Source organism: Nesoenas mayeri, assembly GCF_963082525.1.
Source record: "Nesoenas mayeri genome assembly, chromosome: 2".
Lineage (NCBI taxonomy): Eukaryota > Metazoa > Chordata > Aves > Columbiformes > Columbidae > Nesoenas > Nesoenas mayeri.
Window position 1 is genome coordinate 142,605,451 of NC_137543.1, and position 20,928 is coordinate 142,626,378.

General features: G+C 38.2%; 1 protein-coding gene across 1 annotated transcript in view; it reads left to right on the plus strand.

Annotated features, from left to right (window-relative positions):
• Window positions 1-2,270: 2,270 nt before the first annotated feature.
• Window positions 2,271-20,928, plus strand: part of MRC1 (mannose receptor C-type 1) — a gene marked incomplete at both ends in the record, with an annotated part of 51,111 nt that continues 32,453 nt past the window's right edge. Inside the window, 6 exons of the mRNA XM_080340638.1 lie at window positions 2,271-2,331; window positions 6,130-6,531; window positions 7,854-8,027; window positions 12,778-12,942; window positions 14,585-14,698; window positions 16,940-17,086. Coding sequence (XP_080196764.1) covers window positions 2,271-2,331; window positions 6,130-6,531; window positions 7,854-8,027; window positions 12,778-12,942; window positions 14,585-14,698; window positions 16,940-17,086 — 1,063 coding nt within the window. The remainder of the gene's footprint in view (window positions 2,332-6,129; window positions 6,532-7,853; window positions 8,028-12,777; window positions 12,943-14,584; window positions 14,699-16,939; window positions 17,087-20,928) is intronic.

Below are 20,928 nucleotides of genomic sequence, written 5' to 3' on the forward strand. Positions count from 1 at the left end.
GTCTCATTTTGACTGGAAAGAGACTTCTGGAGGTCATCTTGTATGACCCCCTCCCCAGAGCTCAGCTACCTTGACATTTCTATCAGCTTGCCCAGCTCCCTGTCAAGTTCAGTTTTCAGAATCTCTAAGAATGGCCTAATACAGTTCCTTCTGTCACTTCAGAGTATAGTTCATTCCTGGTACAGCCACTGACTGGCAAATAGGTGTAACTACTCAACTACTTACTGTCATTTTTCTGCCTATTCGTGTGACACATATCACTTCAGTTATGTGCAGCCTCCTCTGCTATTTGAATCATCTGTGTTTGATCCAAAATAATACCACAAATTTTGAAACTGTCAGTGACTGTCTTGCAAAAAACAGTATTGTATTGGGCAGCAGCATTATTCTTCATCTTCTGACTTGTTTCTTCCAGCCCTAGGTGCCTTCCTGGGCTTCCAGGTGTTGCTAACTGCTAATAAAGTAAATCTGTAAAGAAATATTAAAGTGACTTGAGAAAAAATTTTTTTCCACCTCTAAAAATATTTTTCATACATGCTTTGAATGCCTGAATATTTTGAAGATTGTAGTGCCAGAATATGGAGGGATTATTAATTTCTGAATTGTATTATGATTACTTAAGTAAGCTGTAATCTCCTCAGTGCAAGAGCTTGAATTTTTTTTTTTTTGTTCATCATAAAGGTCATTGCAAATAGCTAGTGACTAATATATATCTGCCATATACTGCAGCAAGTGATGAAGTTTCCCAGGTGAGAATTCATCAACATAACAATATAGAACATTGCCAATTACGGCTGAAATTCTTCCTACCTCCTGTCCCTGGGCCAGGCTGTTTCTGACCTTTACATGGGTACATACATCAAGTGAAATTATGAAGCCCTTCCTTTTCCCTCCTGCACGTGTTCCACATAGGGCACAGCACAGCTGGTCTGCCTGGCTGGAAACCCTTCCGATGTTAATGGGAGTTTCATCGTTGACTTCAAATGAGCTTGGACTTCATTTCCATTGTCTCTTCTCCTCTAATATTGTCAAAGTACTTCTTCACACTGCCTTGTCTCCTTCTATACTAATCTCACATTGGTGTTTCCCTGGACTTGCTCTACTTTTGCACCCAGAATATCTAGCAAGGATGCTCTCAAAGATTTTCAGTATTTACCAGAGATTTCTGAGTGCATGCCAGGATAGGGAGACCTGCTGTATAATATGCTTCATACACATGGTAGGTTTGATGCTTCGCAAATTCGTGTAAACTGTATCACAATGCTCACTGAGTCCCATATGTTACAAAAGCCTCTATATTTAAATCAGCAGCAAAAGTGCTTCCCACAAAAAAGCACATGGGACATCTACCCAGCACAGCAAGAAGCCATAAAAACCTCAAGGCAGATTGTGCTCTAAAATCACCTTTTCAGAAAGATCATTTAATTCCACCTAGGTGCTTCAGCTTGTGAAAACCCAGCTAGCAAGCAAGCTTCTGTTTTTCTCACACTCTGATTCATGAACAAGATTTGAATCCTGTCAACAGCACATACAGCCACCACAGTCAGATGACTAAATAAACGAAAAGGTTGGATTTCATTTATTGGAGCTCAGAAAGTGCCTCGTTAAGCGTTTCTAAGCCATTTTGTCCCCCCCGGCTCTCCCGTCCACCCTGCGGCACGGCACGGCACGGCACGGCCCGGCCGCCTTCCCAGTCCCGCTCCCCGGCGGCCGCCGGAGCGACCTGCTCGCACATGGGGGAGGAGTGATGGGGGACGGGGGCGGCAGCCCAAATCCCGGTTCCCCAAAAGTAGGTCTCTGCTGCTTCTGCAGCCCTCGCTCTCGGGATACACCCGGCCCTGCGAGCGAGGGTTTTGAGGTTCCCCTCTGGGAGGAAGCAGGGAGGGGGGTGTCCTGCTCCCCCGGCGCGCGTTTGGTTAATTTTCTTGGAAAACAAACCACTGACCCACATGCAGCGCTGACAGGGTGGCAAAGGGGATAAATAAAAATAACCACCACAATGACAACAAAACAAACAAACCCCCAGCCCTCCTCTCAGCTATCACCACTTTATCACCTGCGTGTGCCTGGAAGGAGGCTCTTCCCTCCCCTGAGGAAAAAAAATCAGCTTAGGAAAGCAAAGTTTGAACAGCGAATTCCTGTTATTTCAAAACGCCCCATGTGACAGGATATTTCCTTATCATTTCGAGCGCAGAGCTTTCCCCTGATCCACCAGCCCTTCACAAGTGCGGAGGACCTGCCCCGCGGGAAGTCCTCTCCTAAGGGCGGCGATGGCTCCCGCCCTACTCCTGCTGCTGCTCGCACTGCTCCCCCAGGGGTTTCCGCTGCTGGGTAAGTGCCCGCAGGGGCTGTGCGGGATGAGACGTGCCGAGAAAAGAACGGGGTCGCGGCGGGACCGAACCCGATGTGACCTGGAGCTTGAGTGGGGGGAAACGGGGGAGAGCATCCACATTTTAACCCCCTCGGTGCTGCTGAGGGGCGCCTCGATGCTGCAGGACGGCCGGCTGAGAGAGCCACCTGTGTCCCCCTCCTTGCCCGCACCCTGAGGTGCCCACGGGGCAAAGCTGCCCGACATGGTGGCCTTTTGGGTACCCACGGTGTCGTGTCACTGGTGGTGCCTCAGTTTCCCCCACTGCTCTGGGGACTCAGTCTCTGATTGATTAAACGCCATTATCCAGCTTCCCCTGAGATACCTGCTCACTGCTGAGGTCTGTAGAAGGACCTGGTGTTGGGACTCTGCCCTCCGGTCTTTGATGCGTGTGGGGATCTGCTGTTGGCAGATGGCTTTTGTAGGGCGATGTTAAGGTGACTGAGGCATTGGCACAGATTAGAGTTGTGAAACCAGGTTAAAGCCGTGGTTCTTGGTAGAACCTAGAACTTGAACCCCCTCACTCTGAGAATTTCCATGATTTCCAGTGTGCAGCTATTTTTCAGTGAAAGTTTTGCATCTGCCGTTCCTCAAAGCCTCTCAGCATCCTTTGCTCCTCAGTTGCAGGTATACTGAAGCAAAACTTCATAAGACTGCCTTGTAACCTTTCTTGCTTTGTGTAGTTAGCAGCGATCATCATAGCCCATCTGGTGAGTGAAAGTCTGCGTGGACAAGACAGTCATTCTACCTGCTTGCTGCCTCATTGCCCCCAGTCTCTTGCTTATGGGTTTGGGTGCTCTTCTGGTGCTCTCCATTAGTGTTTAACACTGGTAGCACTTCACTGGCTTCACAAGTTATTTCGTGATTTACACTTGCATAATCTGTGATAGTTTGCAAATGCAGTGGAGTGTGAAGGCACCTTGACATACTGAAAATCTCTGCTGTGGAAAAGATAATTGGTCAGTGAGATTTCACAGTACTTGGCACAATTCTTTGGATATAAGCTAGGTCAGATATATCCAAATAGTCAACGTGTGGTGGGTGAAGAAAAATGAAAGCCTGTGAGAAAAATTCTATCAGGATCTGCTTTGGACATTTAAAGGGCAAGATGCCATATCTCCCTGGATGGTTTATAATGGTGAGGTTAGTTCCTCTGCCTGGCATGTTCTGAGGCATTTTAAAGAACCTGCTTCCAGGAGTGAGGTTCAAAATAGGGATTAATCTGCCAGAAATTAGTGTAATTCAAAGTACCAAGACTGTAGTACTCATGATCAGGCTGTGGTGGACCTTTAAGTGTACCACCTGCAGCTCATCTACTATGAAGAATGGCAACCTGTTATGGGACCTATAACAACTATTGTCAGTAATTCTGCTCATCCCATTTTACAGACACAATTAATCATGTTGACAGGAGTGATATCAAGTGTTTACAGGGAAGAGCTGGCAGGGCATAGAAAGTGTTGCACAAATGCCTGGCTTATTTCATATTCTTCTAGACTATCCAATAACTCACAAGGAAAGTGTGGTAAGGGAATTCCCTTTGGTGTCCAAGCAGGCAGAAAAAACACAGAAATAGAACTGTAAACTAGAGCAATACAGGACCATGCTACAAGTCTGCTGTATGGTCATGGATGAGACAGCAGCAGCTCTGAGGGGAAGGAAATCCTGCAGCTGTAGTTTCAGCCACAGTTGGTCCTGCATCCTGCTACCTCCTGTTGTGTCCTCCCATTTTGGTGCCAACTTATTTTCAATGCCTGGTTATCTGTGTTGGCCCTTTAACTGCTTACCTATGTGTTATTCCCTGTCAGAGCCCTGTGTACCCTGGGTCTGTTTTATAAACAGCTGTGTTGTGTTTACATGCTGCTACTAGCAGAAAAGGGTAAAAGATATGTCTTCTTTTTTTCTTTTTTTTGTTTTTTTTTTTTTTTCCCCCCACTGGCCAGACTTCTTTATTCAGCTTTCTAACCTTGTTTCTGAAGCCAAAACTGCACCCTTTCAGGCTTGGTTGCAGCAGCCTGGGCTTTTGGCTTTGGAGTACCTTCTTCATGTGCATAGCATCCTCTCTTTAACACCATAAGCTGTATAAAATAAGGAATGTTATTTTGGACCACAAATACAATTTTAACAGTTTGAAAGATCAGGCAGTGTTTTCCATACATGTGAATGTCTGATGTCTCTTTTATCCAGAAATTTTAAATAAGATTTCAGGAAAAGGATAGTTGCAAGCCTTGCATATATCAGTTTGCAATAACATTGTGCTAAATGCTAGCAGCAAAGCAGAATAGAAAAGCTATCACCAGCAGTGATAATTATACATTTCCTTGTATTGTCTGTGAGTGAAACAGATTGGCAAAAGGCAACAATTTCTGTCTCCAGTGCTCATCAGTTTTACACTACTTCCCAGTAAGCTGGAAGCCAAAGGACAGGAGAAGGAAACTGAAACATCAATGGGATAAGCCTAGGTCAGCTCTTTCTCTGAGAGAGAGGTTGTCTGTTCCCAGGTTGTTCTTCTGCAAAAAAGTATGTTCATTGCCACAGTGGAGCCTCAGCAGAGAAGGGAAATTTTTCTGTGGTTAACCTGTCTTCCCTTAAATATTTCTCCATTATAGAATTGGTTTAACTTGGTAGTCATACACTAAAATAATAATATTTTAATTAACTTCAGTCCCCAGAGTCAAATAAATTAGTAATTCTCTTTCCTACCTTGTAGTCCTGTTAAAATACAGTTTTAAGACCTTGTTCATCCTATTACATTACATCCTGATTCAATAGCAGAGATAACTACTAAGTTACTGTGCTAAAATGTATCTCAAGTTGATCAGAAAAGAGAAATTCTCAGTCTTTGGGCAAGAGCAGCTCAGAAATGTTGCACTCCAAAATACGCTCCAAAATGTACTCCAAAAAGCATAAAAGATGCCAAAAACATTTCTAGTGGTTACAATCTTGAAATAAACCTTGAATAGATGAAAAAGCATGCTGTGAAGCACAATTTACTAAGAGGGAGAAATAACTTTGGGAGCTCTGAAGAGCCTAGTAGATTTTCCTAGGTCACTAAGAGTCATACCTGATGATGGCGAATCCCACTGTTGTCAGTATTTCAGCCATAATGGCAAAATGTAAGAACAGAGAAAGAAATCACTGATTACTGCACTTGAGTGAAAAATGAGTATGTTGTTCTAGCCCTACAAGCAGTATGTATAGAAAGCTTACAAATAGATCTTTCCTCTCAGTTAAGACTTGGAGGATTTTAGCACAGTTTATGGGAAGAGAGCTCCTCACTGTGGGGAATTGGAGCCAGAAGAACTTAGTGGCTCTTGTCAGGATGGAGGAGCCGGTGCTGCTGGAATGAATGCTCAGTGTGGGGATCTGTAGTGTGTGCTGTGCGAGCTCCCTTGTTTCAGGAGCTCCCACAGGTACAGCTTGGAATAATATAATGAGTGTGGTTTTTATCTCCAATTTAACCCATGCTTTAAAGCTACAGGAAACGCTGGATCTGCACCTTGGTTGCCTTGCACTTTTGAATGTAGATGCTTTCACTAATGCAAAATTGTTAAAATGTCCTGAAATCTGAACTAGTTTCTTTTTATAGTCACTTTAACAGTTGTAGGCTGCTGGAGTACTGCACTTTCTTCTGCTGAATAGATAAGGTTTTAACCCCAAGAGTACTGGCCAGATTCATATTTCATTTATATAGTTGGTAAGATTACGTCAAACCAAATGATTCCAGTGTTGTTTTTTTTGTGTGTGTGTGTGTGTTACAGATACTAGCATCTTCTTAATATATAATGAAGATCACAAGCTCTGTGTATTGGCTCAAAGTTCTAATTCAGTGACTACTGCTCCTTGTGTTCAAGAAAATGAGTCACAAAAATTCAGGTGGGTCTCAGATCACCAGCTTATGAGCATAGCATTCAAATTGTGCTTGGGAGTGCCTTCGAAGAAAGACTGGGTTCCGATCACTCTGTATCCTTGTGACAAGGCTAGTGAACTTCAGCGATGGGAATGCAGAAATGAGACCCTCTTTGCAATCCAAGGGGAAGATTTGTTTTTCAACTATGGAAACAGACAGGAAAGGAATATTATGCTGTACAAGGGATCTGGTTTATGGAGTAGGTGGAAAGTCTACGGAACCACAGACGATCTGTGTTCTCGAGGCTATGAAGGTAAAGTTCTGTAAATTTGTATTTCAAACTCATTTCTATGTATATCTAATAAAAATATTTAGAAGTGTAGGCAAATATTGTTGTTTTCATTAATGATCTGGAAGTGTGACTTCTGGTGAAATCAGCAATACTTGAGTGTGTGTTGTATGTTTTTTGAGGGGTTCATTTTGCTTTTTTTGTCAAAGTTGTCTAAGCTCTGATAGATAATTAACCATGCATGGTACTGATTCATTTGGAGAGGGGAGAAAAAGTCTATGGTTATTCAGAACATGCGTATAACTATTACACAACAGTTAATAATAGCTTGTACTGGATATCTTCAGCTCCACTATATTGAAGATGCTTCCTAGGTGTTTGAAGTGAGTCTCAGAATTGATGCTGAAGTGCTTGACAAAGAAATGAAGTATTATAAATAGTTAAATTTGAAAAAATTCTGTATGATACATACATACATACATACATACATATATTTATGATAAGTATCCGGAAATACGTTTAGCTTACAATTTAGTATTCTTTGATAAACAGAAAGGGTCACAGAGTGGGTTAAGGATGCATTTTGTAGGGTTTACACAAAGGCTAATTACAGTATTAGTCCTTGGTCTAGAGCCAGAATAAAAGAACCCTAGCAGAGCAAATTATGTGAAAGTAGGTGGGGGAAGATGGCGTGCTGGCCTGCCAGCCTGTCCTCCTTTGTTTTCTAGTAGCTCTGTGAGACAGTGATCTTGCAGTCCTTTTCAAGTAATGTTTCATTCTGTGTACTCCCATTGATGCACGTGCATTATATGTGCACACACAGAAAGCTGCTTTAGTTACCTTGCTAAGTTTCGAGTCAGGTTTCTAATGAAACAAAAAGTACCTTTAGATACCAATGGAAGTTTTATTTGGGCATAGTATGTTGGAGTCACTCTGTGGTATACATCTTCCAAGTACATACATATGTCCTCTTCCCTGTCTACAATGGTTAGTGATTGAGTGGGTTATTGACAGAAGAACCAGCAGTTGTTTGTGCTTAGAAAGAAAATTGCTTAACTGTGTGGATTTTATACTTTTGAGTGTTACGCACGTAAAATAGGAATGTACTTGTCTTGGCTCTGTCAGTTCTGGTCAGTGTTCTCCTTAAGCAATAAAAATTTGTCTCGTTATTTACATGGGTATCAGCTTAGAGAGTAAAGTTATCAATGTCCCATTTCTGGTACAGTTTGTATACTAAGCTAGCAAGCTCTGCTTGCTATGATATGCTATAATATGATCACAAAGCTGAACTGATATATGTTGCACGTTTATTACTGCTTATACATTTTTAAATTGTGTCTCCTTAGATACCTACACAGTAAAAGGAAATGCCAATGGAGCACCTTGCGTATTCCCTTTTAAATTTGGTGATAAATGGTATGCCGACTGCACAGATGCAGGCAGATCAGATGGCTGGTTCTGGTGTGGAACCACTTCAGACTTTGATGTTGACAAGATATATGGATTTTGCCCATTGAAATGTAAGTTTTGTATGTTCAAGATTCTGCTGTGCTGTTATTCAGCTGCTTGGAAATATTGGTATCTTTATCATGTGCTTTCCTGTACAAAATACAGTTTGAAATCGTGCTTCTTTCTGTGTCCATGACCTCTGCTGTCCTTTTAGGAACTACTCAAATATGCAAATACAGGGGTTAGCATAAAAAATAACGAATTACTTCCAGGTGAAAGGCATGCAGTAGAAGTTTATTCAACAGACTTGGAAGCTAGGATATAGCTTAACTGAAAATTAAGACTACTTTGTGTAATGAGTTGTCTTTTAAACACAAAGGGGCTTACATGAACCTTTTACTAAATCCCAGTATTTACCCAATCTGTGTGCTGCGTTGCAGTTCTGTATTTGAAATCAATGAGAAGTATTTATATTCTAAATTCCATGATTTGAGTAGTTTCAAGTGTAGTACTATGAATATACAGAACTTCATTTAGAAATGTTCGTATTACTGTAAGTAAATTGGAGTAATATGCCCATATGTATTTGAATTCTTTTAAATTTGGATAAAGTTACTCCGGACTTCTATAAAATACGTACTAAGCATTTTGCCTGCAAGCTGCTGCTTCTGCTGTCGTGCTGAGAGAGGTAGCACTTCTCTCTCCCTTCTTTATTATTGTGTTTTGCTGTAAAGCTCCAGCTGATCACAGACAGAGCTAAGGAGAAAAATATGTCTTTCCTTTGATGTGAAGAGAACAATGTAGGTTGATCTTAACTGGTTTGAAGAAATATCAGTGTCCTTGCCTGATTTCCATGAATGTTACATTTATTATTTCAGACAAATAAAAATGGCCTTTTTTTTTTTTCTTTCTATGCCAGTATTATTTTCAAGATATTAAAAACGTGTTGGGAATATCAGTCTCATTAATACAGCACATGCAAGATCAATTTAATGCTACCTGTCTAGCGTTCTTTGAGTAAAGCAAATAGGAGGCATCATTAAAATTTTGTTTAGTTCTTTGGCATAATTCAAGGAAATCCATTCAGATGGTTGTAATTGTTTTTGGAAAAAGCTGCTTTATGCTGATTGTCTGCATGTTTCCTTCCTGATTCTTCAGCCATAAAATATTCAGCTTTGGCTTGTATATTTTCATGAGAGACGGGCTGTGGTAGCAGCAGTTTCAGCCCTGTGAAAGAGGAATGCACTGCATAAGAAAGTGATAAGTTAGTAAACTTCAACAGCACCTTTAAACATAGAACGTTTAAGTCTTTGTCTGTTAGAGTTTATTAAATAAGATTAAAGTGTTTGTTTTTACTTAAACTGTCTGGGGCAGCAAAGATGCCGATATGAAAATACATGATGCAAACTGTTATAACTGTACTGGGGCCTGGACATGCAGTGGAATTACCATGATTGATTTTTCACTGTGAGCAAAACTGGCTCAAATGTTCTCCAAAATGAAGAGCACATAATGCTATAGTTGTAACAGTTATTTTACTCAATAGAAGCCTAGAAATTTGACCAATGGAGGTAATGTAATGTTGAGTATGAGCTCCTAACTTGGTGCTTTAAAAATGGGTTCTGATAGTGAGTGACAGTGGAAACGAATTCCACAAGAAGAAGCTGAGAATTGTTGCTATATCAGACAATTTTTAGTAGCCTAAGAAATACTGGTTCTTTACAGGTGACACTGCGTCTTTTTGAGCTGTATGTTGAACTGCCATGTAAAAGTAGGTGTTGGGGAAGAAAACAGGTTGCACAGTGTAAGAGCATTGGGAGAGTAAGTCATGAGGTGTGCTCATAGCTCTGTTCAAGTGGGCAAAAGTTTATTGAGGTCCCTTTCTTGACAGATGAAACAGCTAGAATTTCTGTGAAGAATTTAGAAAGCCTTATAAGTGGTCCATAAAACTTGCAGCTGACTAGGAAGGAAACAAATACTGCAGAGAATGAGGAAATATTTAAATAGCCTTGTATGTTAATCATTAGATATCTCTACATCCTTCTATTAATTTACAAACACAGATTTTTTTTTCTTATTTTTTTCTTTTTTTTTTTTTTCTTTTTTTTCTTTACAGGCTTTTGCCCTATGCTAGTGTTCCAGGATTTTTTGGAGGGTTTTTCATTATGTTTTTGTGTCTGGTTCAAAATACCTGGTGAACTGATCAATTAAGTTGTATGGGGTGGTTTGTGTTGTTTCTTCCGATTTATCTGGAACTCATAACCTGACTTTGGACCTCATCAATTTATGTAGGAAAAAAAATGAGAGCAGCATTTTAGGAAAAGATATCTAAATGAAGATAAGTATATGAAGGAAGTTTAGTGTACATTTTTACTGTTGACAGCAACATATCTTTATATACCACATTATAAAATCACATAAACCGTAATGTCTTTATTATGAGATTTCTCCCCTATTGTGTGCTCAGAGAGGAAGCGATGACAGTTATATTATAGACTGTCTAACAAGATTTATATTCAGTTTTTGTTTCCCATGATTCTGTTCATGCAGTTTCAAAGGATATTGGACCAAGATTACAACTTGTTTTAGGTGCATAGCTAAACAGGCAAGAACACTTTTATTTTTACTACTAGTCAAAGGCCATATTTCAGCTTGCAATTTTTAACTTAAAATCTCTCAAGACCATTACCAATCCCCTGATTTGTCCATTTCATAATTCAGGAGAAATACTGTAGTTTGATATGATAATCAAGTTGGCATTTTAAAAATTATAAATGTAATAATATTCGCATTGGTCAGGACTTACGCCTTTCCTATAAATTTGATCTTGTCTGTCAAGGGCTATGCCTGAAATTCAGTTCATTTTTGGTCTGCTTTGCTTTAAGGACTGAGAATGCTCAAAGACACAAATGAAATCTTTGGACTTACTATATTGTACTTTTGGGACTTTGATAGTAATCATAGTCGTAATAGCAGGATGTCACTAATTTCAGTGCACACAAAAACATATTGTGAGTTCATCTGTGTGGGCATAAAATTCTTTTTTTTTTTTTTTTTTTCCAGTTACAAACTAAGGACAGGTGTGGTTTAACATTAATTTAATTTAGATGCTAAAATGTATCATTCCAAGAAAAGTGATTCATCTTCTGGTTTCTCTGGGTACACTAAGCTTTAAACAATAGCATATGGATTTTCCAAAATCCTGCTCTGTGAAGACATTTGACTGCATTGAACTAAAATACCTCAGGACCTGTTTGCTCATTTGTTTCCACAGTGTTCAGAATGAACTTTATGTTTATGAAAGACCAAAGTTCTAGAGAAGAGCACGATATGCAAGTCAGCTATAAATTGTGAGACTGGAGGAGTGAGGCAGAAGACTGGTTGATGCCTGACACTTGTTTACCTCTTCCTCTGCAATAATTGTACAAGACTTATAAAATCCTTTCTATCAAGTCAGAGACAGTTTTCTTTATTGAATTACAGATTTCAGTATTTTTGCAATATCTGTTTTGTTCTAAGCTTGTACTCGTGCACAGGAATTTATGGTCTTCTAGAACATAGTGTTGTGCAGAAATTTTGTCTTCTGATAGTCATAAAATATTTTGGACAGAACTTGGTTTGTGGGATGAAAGTTCCCATATATAGTCATATGTCAATATTATAGTAGGTTTTGTTTGATTTTTCTTTTCTAAGGCTAATTTGAAAAGAAGCACTTTGTATTATCTGTAGACTATCAGATTTAATACAGGAAAAAGTGGAACTGGTTACTGACCTGGTGACATTTAACATGTATCATCTTTTGTCTTGAGTTTTGTTTATTGTACTGTTTTCCTCTTATTTGTACACTTAGATTTTCTGTGCTCTCTGAATTCAGAACAGGAAAAGACCTCTTTCTCTCAATTTTTTCACAGCTTGCAAGTTGAGAAACTGATACCGACTGCAGGAATTTCAGTTGTTATCCCGTTGTCAGCAGACATACAGTGACCTCTGCTATATTCCACTTTTGTCATGCAACCTTAATCTCTTTATGAAGTGATATTTAACTCGGTGTTGGGACCTCCATTTTGGGGAGAGCAAGATCACTGTTGTCTGTAGCTTGTTGTGGGTGTTCGATTGAGATGAACCAGGAGAGGCTTCAGCTGTGTAGGGAGTATGGTACCTTTTGAGGCCACGTCTAATGTTGGGCCCTGCTGGATGATATTTTCAGTGCTTTGGCATTGCCTAAAAGTGCCCAGTTGAGGTGTTCAGGGAGATCACAGTCAGGCCATGTGGCAGAGAAGGCGGCGTGGTGATGTGTCAGATACATGCATGAGACAAATCAGGAATTGCAGGAAAGAGTGAGATGGATAATGATAACGTAAGTTTTGTGTTCAGTGCTTGTGTCTGATTATATCTGTCACAGTAAGAAATTCCATAGGCACTTTACACAGTACGCAGAATTTGTAAAAAAATCTCAGAAAAGTGATCAGCTTGATGTACAATTTAGCTAGCGTGAGTCTGGAAGTTTTTAGTCTTTTTCTCCACAGTGAGAAATCAACTCTTTTAGCCTAACTTTAGCTACTCATGTTCCATCTTAAACAGCAGCTTTGTTATACGAGAGACAATGGTGGCATAATTTCATTATCTGTGTACTGTCCAACACGGTGTCATGGCTGAGCTTGACCCTGGTTTTACCAACACATTAGAGAGCTTCAGCGCTCCTTTCAAACGAGTTCCTTATTGCAGTGGTTAGGTTTGTGTATTTCTGCTCAGCGATTTATTCTGTGTTTCATCTGGTTCCATCTTCATGATCAGTTACAGCATTTCTTTTTCTCCCTACAGTTAATAGTATTGGTTTGTTGTGGAATACTGATCCTTTAACAAACGTCCAGTACCAGATAAACTCTGAGGCAGCTCTGAAATGGCACCAGGCAAGGAAAAGCTGTCAACAACAGAAGGCAGAATTATTAAGCATCACAGAGTTGCATGAACAAACATACCTGACAGGTATGACAATATTATCCATCGGTGTTGGTTTTTTTGTTTGTTTGTTTGTTTGTTTTTAAGTGCATTATTGTAACAGCAATATTCATATAGCATTTTCAGTCTCAAAAATGGGTATTTGTTCAGTCCATGTCACTGATGAAGATGTTTAATAGTATCATTCCAATACAGACCCTAAAGGGCCAACACTTGTTACTGGATTCTGCTTGGGCATTGAGCCATTGACTGTAACTCTTTGGATGCAGCCATCCAGCCAGTTCCTAATCTATCTAATAGTCCATCGATCAAATCCATATTTCTTCAATTTAGAGGAATGATAAATGTATTTTTAATGCTATGAACAGTCTGTTCTACCTAAACTTTTACTTTCAATTTAAGGATTTGGTCAAAACATGGGTCTTTTTTTTTAGTGAGTGTGATGAAATTATTGTTGAAATTAGTGCTCAAGGGAGCAATCTGGCACTGACATATATGAATGAGTTATTAGTAGGTGTGTTTTCATTGCAAGCTAATAGATATTGCTGCCAAATGTGTGTGAAAATCAGTTTTTCATTCTACAGCTCTGTGGGCAGAAAGAAGATTTCCTGTTATGCTCAGTTCTTGATTGTAACCACAACTTGTTTGTATAGAAGGAATACTGGAATGTATTAATGTGTTGGTGCCAAATCAGGCTTTGGTATGACATTCCAGTCCTTCCAGTGCTTAACTACCCCTCCTTTCAGCCTTGCAATGCTTCAAGTGCTACTCATAATCATGGTGTCAAAGAAAACTAAAATATATAGAGCAAAATTACATAGTGGCATGATGCCATTGGTAGAAGCAGAAATAAATATTATATATTGAGCAATGATTTTCTGTGAGCTATGCAGAAATACATCTAATTCAAGCAAATCAATGGTCATCCAACTGGGCTTCTAAGTCTTATATTAATACGAAAAGCAGCGATAGACAGTTGATTAATAATGACTATAAACAGTGCTAGAGAATTCACCAGTACCATAATTAAGCATGATATTTCTCAATGCTTTGCAGGCTGGAGGATTAATTTGAAACTTGTTTTAGAAGCCTGACTTATCCATGCCTAAAAAACTGAAATCAGATGAGTCTGAAAAGTGTATAAGAAGTGCTGTTAAAAATATGATATTTGGAATGATCACATTTTAGTACAGACTGGTGAAATGCAAACAATTTTTTTACTCTACAGTATTTTGAAAATTTGAAACTCACATTTGTTAATTTTGTCGGAAGCGAAAATACACAATAGGGAACTATTCGCATTTCATTTTAGAAAACAGATTTTTGGTTTTGTCACCTTTTGTGCAATTTTATTGATTTAATATTTAATATTTTTTTTCATATTTATAATCAATGGTTTACAAAGAGCATGCAGAAATGTCATTTTGTTTTCTCTTCTAATACAATTTTCCACACCTAATATTGTGAAAACTCTAAAGTGACCCAAGTGAGATGACATGTTGTGCAGGTTTAGAACAGCCACCTTAACTAAAAGGTTAAAAGTTGTTAAAGCTGGTATTGGAGAAAAAGAAGAAACAGACAGTTTAGCTTGAATTCACCTCTCAAGTTTTGAGAAAGTGTTTGCTCTTGCCATGCACTTCCAGTGTCTTTCTTTGTCTCTGTTGCCCAGGTTTGACTGGCAGACTGAGTTCTGCTCTCTGGTTTGGTCTTAACAGTTTGAATTTCAACAGCGGATGGCAGTGGGTTGGTGGTGCTCCTTTTCGATACTTAAATTGGGTTCCAGGTAAGGTTAAATATGTTGCTACTCAGTTTAAAAGGAAAAAGATTGGTCATCGTGTACCAAATTTCTTTTCTAGTACTCTCTTCTCCTGCAATTACTGAGCTTGTTTTGGTGTAGATAGATTCTGCTGTGGCCATAAACACTTTGAGAAACAGCTCATGCTAATGGTAGCCTCAAAACCCAGAGGAAAGTTTTAAAAGTCATCTATTTACACTTCATTTATATATCTTCTGAATTTACTTTATTTCTACGTGAATACATAATAAATCTGATGCTACATGTCTATTAATTTGAGATTAGTCTGGTCAGTGTATGTGTGGTGTGCCTTTTTTTTTTTCTCCCCAATTCCTTTCCTTTGTTTTGGTTATTTGCTTAAAAATTGGATTTTCATTTTCATTTGAGATTAACGTACCCTTGGCGGTAACATGTAAGCAAACTGAACACTTTAGGCTAGTCTACTTTTAAGCAGACCCAGCTAGTTCACACCTGTAGTTGCAATGTTGAACTCTGGTACCATTATCAAAAAGCTGGTCTCCTTTGCCATCTGTATACATGGTGAAAAAGGGGTGCTTTTCCAGTTTACTCTTCGGAGTGCCTATGTTGATGTGTCTTTTTGCAGGACTCTTAGTTTCCTTGCACCTGCTACTCAGGAAGCTTTTGGAGACTAATTTAAATTAGGTGTCTGAAGTTACGCCTTGTAAATACTCTGTCTTCATTGAGCATGTCACATGTATTTAATCTGCAGTAACTATAAATGCATGCTCCATCATACCACCCAGTATTTTCCTTGTGTAGATAAGACCAAAAGCACATTTTAGGTGGACAAACATCTTGAGTAGGTAAGCATTGAAGAATGAATTGAATTACTTTATAAATTGCTCTCCAATGGAGTGAGGACACAAGATAAACAGGTGGGCAGAACTGCAAGTTTCTGCAAAGATTTTTATAGGTCTGGCATCCAAGTGCACTGATGAAGATCTGCATGTCATGAAGAGGGGGAGAAAACTGGTTGTGAGGTGGAGCTAAAGCATCAAGGGGAGCGGTTTATGGCAGTTAAAACCTCGGAGAACTCTCAGTTATCCTCTAAAGAGTTAGACAGGTTTTGATGTAACCAAAATGGGCTCCATTTGTCTTTAACTCCTTATGTTCCTTAATTGCATTCAACAATAATACTCTTAAGTCCATAGACCTCTTTTATATTTGTGCTATATGTTTCATGACTTTCCTTTGGTCAACCTACTTCTACCTCATCCCCATTACCTTGCTGGTTCAAGAGCTGGCTCTTCTTCCTCTAGTATGTTCTAAAAAAATACATGGAAGCTTCATATTCTTCCGTTTCACTAGGTCTGAATAAATAACAGAAAACATGACAACTAAGTTGTCAACATATAAAATAAAATTATGCTGTTTAGGCATTTGGGAGAACTAAAACAATTTAAATTTGTATTTTTGAATTAAGCGTATCCTTTTCTCCCATGGAAAGAAGATACATGCAAATATAAGACTAACTGTAATCTAGAGGTAATGAAATCATAATGATATAAGAAAATTTTCAGTGAACAATCGTGCACACTAAAAAATATTGTTTGGCTGTGTTTATTGCTGAGTAGTACTGACACTTGCTTGTTATGTAATACGGTGGTATGTGTTCAGAAATGAAAGAAAATCCATGCTAGTTTTAATCACATTTGACTAGATCTTGAAAAGTTCATTCTGTTTATTGCAGAAATTTGTTCCATTCTGTACTTTCTAATTTCTTCTAGATTTTTCTGTTAGTGCTAATTCTAATCTTCAACTAAAAATATCCATATATCTTGCTATTGTTGTATTGTCTAGACAAGTAGACAAGAAGTTCATATTAGCAAAATAATTACTTATTACTTTTCTGTCTTTTCTGTTATCCTAAGTACAAAGTTTGACTAGCTTATTGAGGAGTATTTTCACCTAAAGATTGTCCTCTGGAGTTTAGACATTGTTCATTTAGAAAGGGAAAAAAAACCCAAACAAAATAAATAGGTGCACTGTAATTCCTTCCATCAGGACATTGAACCTGTGAAGAGACTGTTAAATTGTGAACTGGATAAATATCTCAACTTGTGGCTGCTGCCCCATTCCTTCTAAAGGACTGTTGAGAATCACAATTGTCTATATTAATGTATCTTATAATTAAAGCATGGAAAAGATTAGAATGTGAGAGTGATAGGAGGGTAACCATAATGTGCTTATACTTTTTCATTTTTAAAGGACATCCTTCTCCAGAACCTGGAAAAATCTGTGCAGCATTAAATCCTGGCAAAGGTGCTAAGTGGGAGAATCGGGAATGTGATCAGAAACTTGGCTATATTTGTAAACGAGGAAATGCTACCTTAGAATCTTTCATTATTCCTACAGGTAGGTTTGGTAATAAACCTTCAACAAATTATGAGTGACCAGTGGTTTTTATCTGTCATTCTAATAGGTTATTTGTTATTGCACATGGTAAAAGCAAACTGCGGCTTGAACAAGATTCCCTGTAAAAGTGACCAGTGTGAACTTCCTTTTTGTGCTGGCTTCTCTACTTCTTGTATAGTCATCTTTCTTCAGAAGCTTTGTGTTCGAAATTGGAGAAATGGTGAAGTTCTCTTTTCCAAAAACAAGCAGAACTGTCAGATTTTTTTCGTAAAACAAAAAGAGAATAATTTAATGTTTAAAAAAATGATGTATAGTTTCTATATCTATTCATTTTTTAACTCGATATATTTATATATAGATATATACAATTACTGATTTGTACATATGTAAAAACTATTCAAGTTATTTATGAAATTATTTAAATTATATGTATACAGGCACTTTTGCAGAAGAAATGTAGTTCTGGCACTTGCCTAATGTACACAGGAAAGACAAAACAGTCATAAGTTTTCATAGTTTTATTTAGACCTGTTTCCTTATTACCTCTCTGTGTACTATTAAAACCTTGTACCTTATTCATTTGTTTCATCACTCCTTTGTTCTGTTCTTTCCAAGTTTCTTTTTCTTTCCAGGACATACAGGTATCATCTCCTAAATCCACTGACATTATTTTCTATAGGTTTTAGAAGCAGAAAGCTAAACCTTTACTGGATTTCCAGTCCGTTTATTAATATGCATTGTTGGCAAACCAGATGTTTTGGAAACTAAGTGTTTGACATTTGGCTTCAAAACCATGTTTTTTATTGTTTTCCTTGCTTTTGCCAATATATAACCAGCCCTGTCAAAAACACTTAAGAGAGAGACTTCTGTCTAATTTGTTTTGCTTTATTGCTAAGAGAAAAAAACAAAGCCAAACAAACCCCAAAAGAATGAGCTCATTAATTAAATATTGAGTTAGAAATTTAATACTTTAATTAATTAAATTAATACTTCAGTCTTGAAATAAGCATATTTTTGCCTTAGCTGAGAAGGACTTTAGCGCATATTTCAATTCTTTCCTAAATTAAGTTGTAAAGTGTTATTAGTATTTGTATACAGTTGATAAGCAAATAGTTCATATTAAGTTGTCTCAGAATGTTCCATTGGCTACTGTTCAACTTTTCAGGTTTCATATGTGAATTCCTAAACACTGATGCCTATAAATACATGATCTATTAAACACTGACTGTTATCTTATTTATACTTACTTTCAGTTTTTTGGGGGGTCTAATGGCCATTTCTTTTTTATGCATTAGGCTTTTGATTCTCCACCCTGCCTCTATTTTACCAGTAACTTGGAGAAAGAACAGAAGTGAGACAAAAGTTTTCACATGTGCTGAAATGGCTGAGTAAACATGTTGACAGATTGACCAGAGATTGCCAGTTATTCAGTTCATAAAATATTGTTCAAACTGTCCCGTGGGGGGAAGTCATAAAAGAAATAAGCATGCCATCATGCAAGGTGTTAAGTGCCCTCAACTTTTAATGATGTAAAGGAAAACTCATGGTGGATGATGTTTTCCTAACTAGGGGTCCTGAGCCAAGAAATAAATTAATCATAAATTCATTTAGTTGTCCACTTAACATTAAACATAGGGGCAATTCTTTGAAGTTTTAACTCTGGAAGTTACAAATGAGTGTAACCAAAGCAGTATGTGAGGACTGTGGGACAGAAGAACACTTTACAACAGAATATAATTATACTTATAGCCAAAACAAAGTATAGAAAAATCTGTACAGCATAATCATTTTTGTTGCAGATGAAGATTTTCGTTATGTCAACTATACAGGGCTTTTTGTATCAGAAGTGTTTTTTCCAGCAGGGGGCCACATCATCGTGTATGTCAAAGTGATATAGAATCTTAGGGCTTCACAGCATTTGCCTTGTAACACAGCAAGGTGGATTAATAGGAACCTGTTAATTTCACCTGCAAAATTTGCTTACTTTTTAACATATTTTTTCTAAGGGAAGGCTGTCTGTCTACCTCTACCAAGTGACTGCCAAAATAGATTTCATCCCATTCTAACAAGGTGTAGTGATCTTAAAGTTTTAAGTTTCTAATGTTTCATAAAAAGTTTGATTAAAGGAAATAAGTGCTCTTAGAGTCACTGTTGTGTGAGCTCTCTCTTATCAGACCACAGAGGATGGGTGTGAGAGAGAGTAATGTGAATGCTGGAAACATGAGACAATCTTCAATTCGTGCTTTCATCATTTTAGATGCCCAAGTCAAACATGATGATGTCTTCAGACTTTGGGAAGTCAAGCTTATTGTTTAGAAAATATTTGCTCTCTGCTTGAGGAATAACCATTCTATGCTTACAAAGTTAATTTCTGTATCTTGATCTATTGCACAGTAAATTAATCAGCTTGATATGTGGAATAACATTTTTTAGACATTAATGTGTTTTCCTTTATTACATCTTATTTGTTTGAATTTGCATTGTTTCTTTTGCTTAAGTCAAATGAAGTTCAGGGAGTAGTATTTGTTTGCATTAGGATGAAAAATAGATGGTATGGCTTTGTGTTGTCATGTATTTTCTTAAAAAGGAGAATAGGGAAGCACAGAATTAATTTTTGCTGAGTATTGGAAATGAAGAACTGAAGACTTTCTCTTACTGAGAAATCCCCACTTACGTCACTCAGTAAGACCTGCACTGAGGAAACTAGACTGTCAACTGCTTTTCTTGTTTTGTGGCCTGAAATAAATTCCCTGGTGTTACTGGATTTACAAGCAAAAGAGCTGCCCACCTTGCCATAGCTGCTTTAGTGTTTACAGTAATAGTCTCATAGTCTCTTTCAGTCTGAGAAAGACTCACAGACTCCCTGGGGAATAAATACCTTTGTGACTGTGTCTATAGCCATGTCTGAACTACTGCTGCCTGTTCTGTTCTGTGTTCACAATTTGCAGAAAGGTGCACTAAGTGTGTTGAAGGTGCATATAAGCCTAGTTTTTTTTTTTCAAAGCAATTGGCTGCCTCTTACAGCAAAATGCATACGCTCAGAGCTGAGACCAGACATAGGACAAATCAGGCAGTTGTCTGAAACATCAAACTAACCTCTACAACAGCATTTGCCACTTTTGTCCTCTCTTTTTTTCTTCCAACATGACCACATACATTGTTCGTTCTATTCAGTTGATTCTATTCCAGTTCTTCCCCTGCCGTGGCAGGGCTGACAGGGCTCTGACCAAGCACCAAGACCCTTCTCCTTGGGTGAAAAAGTTCAGTTTTACTTAAACTTCGTGGGAACATGCTAGCACTTTTTGAGGCAGGTCTGCGAACAGCAGAATGTATTTGTTGCTGTGCTAGAAATCCATGTTGTGACAATAAGTATCTACTAATCATCAGCATATTCCAGTTGAAATAGGATACGTGCTTGCAAACTGGGCCTGACTGGTGATGTGGTTGTTGGCAGTACTCTGGTACTGTTCTGTTGAACTTTCACAAGCAAGTTTTAAGCATAAATCATTTACTCTGACAGCACAGTTTTCTCAATGAAGCTTTAAAAAACTATTCTTAAAAGCAGTATTCTTATTTGGGTTCTGTCGTGACCCTCTAGAACCAGCTAGTCTTTGCTTTGCTAGTCTAACAAATGGGACTAATCTGTAAAATGCCTAAGGTTTGGGGAAAGAAATTACCTTCATAAATGTTTTGTAAGCCCAGGTTCTTAACATACAGCTATACAGCATGGAGGAAGAAGAGATACGCTGACACAAGTGTAGAAAAATGATAAAGCACAGCTCTGCAGGCCTTACCTTTTAGTATGTATATATGCATTTAAAAGTCAAAACTTTGTTTTACGG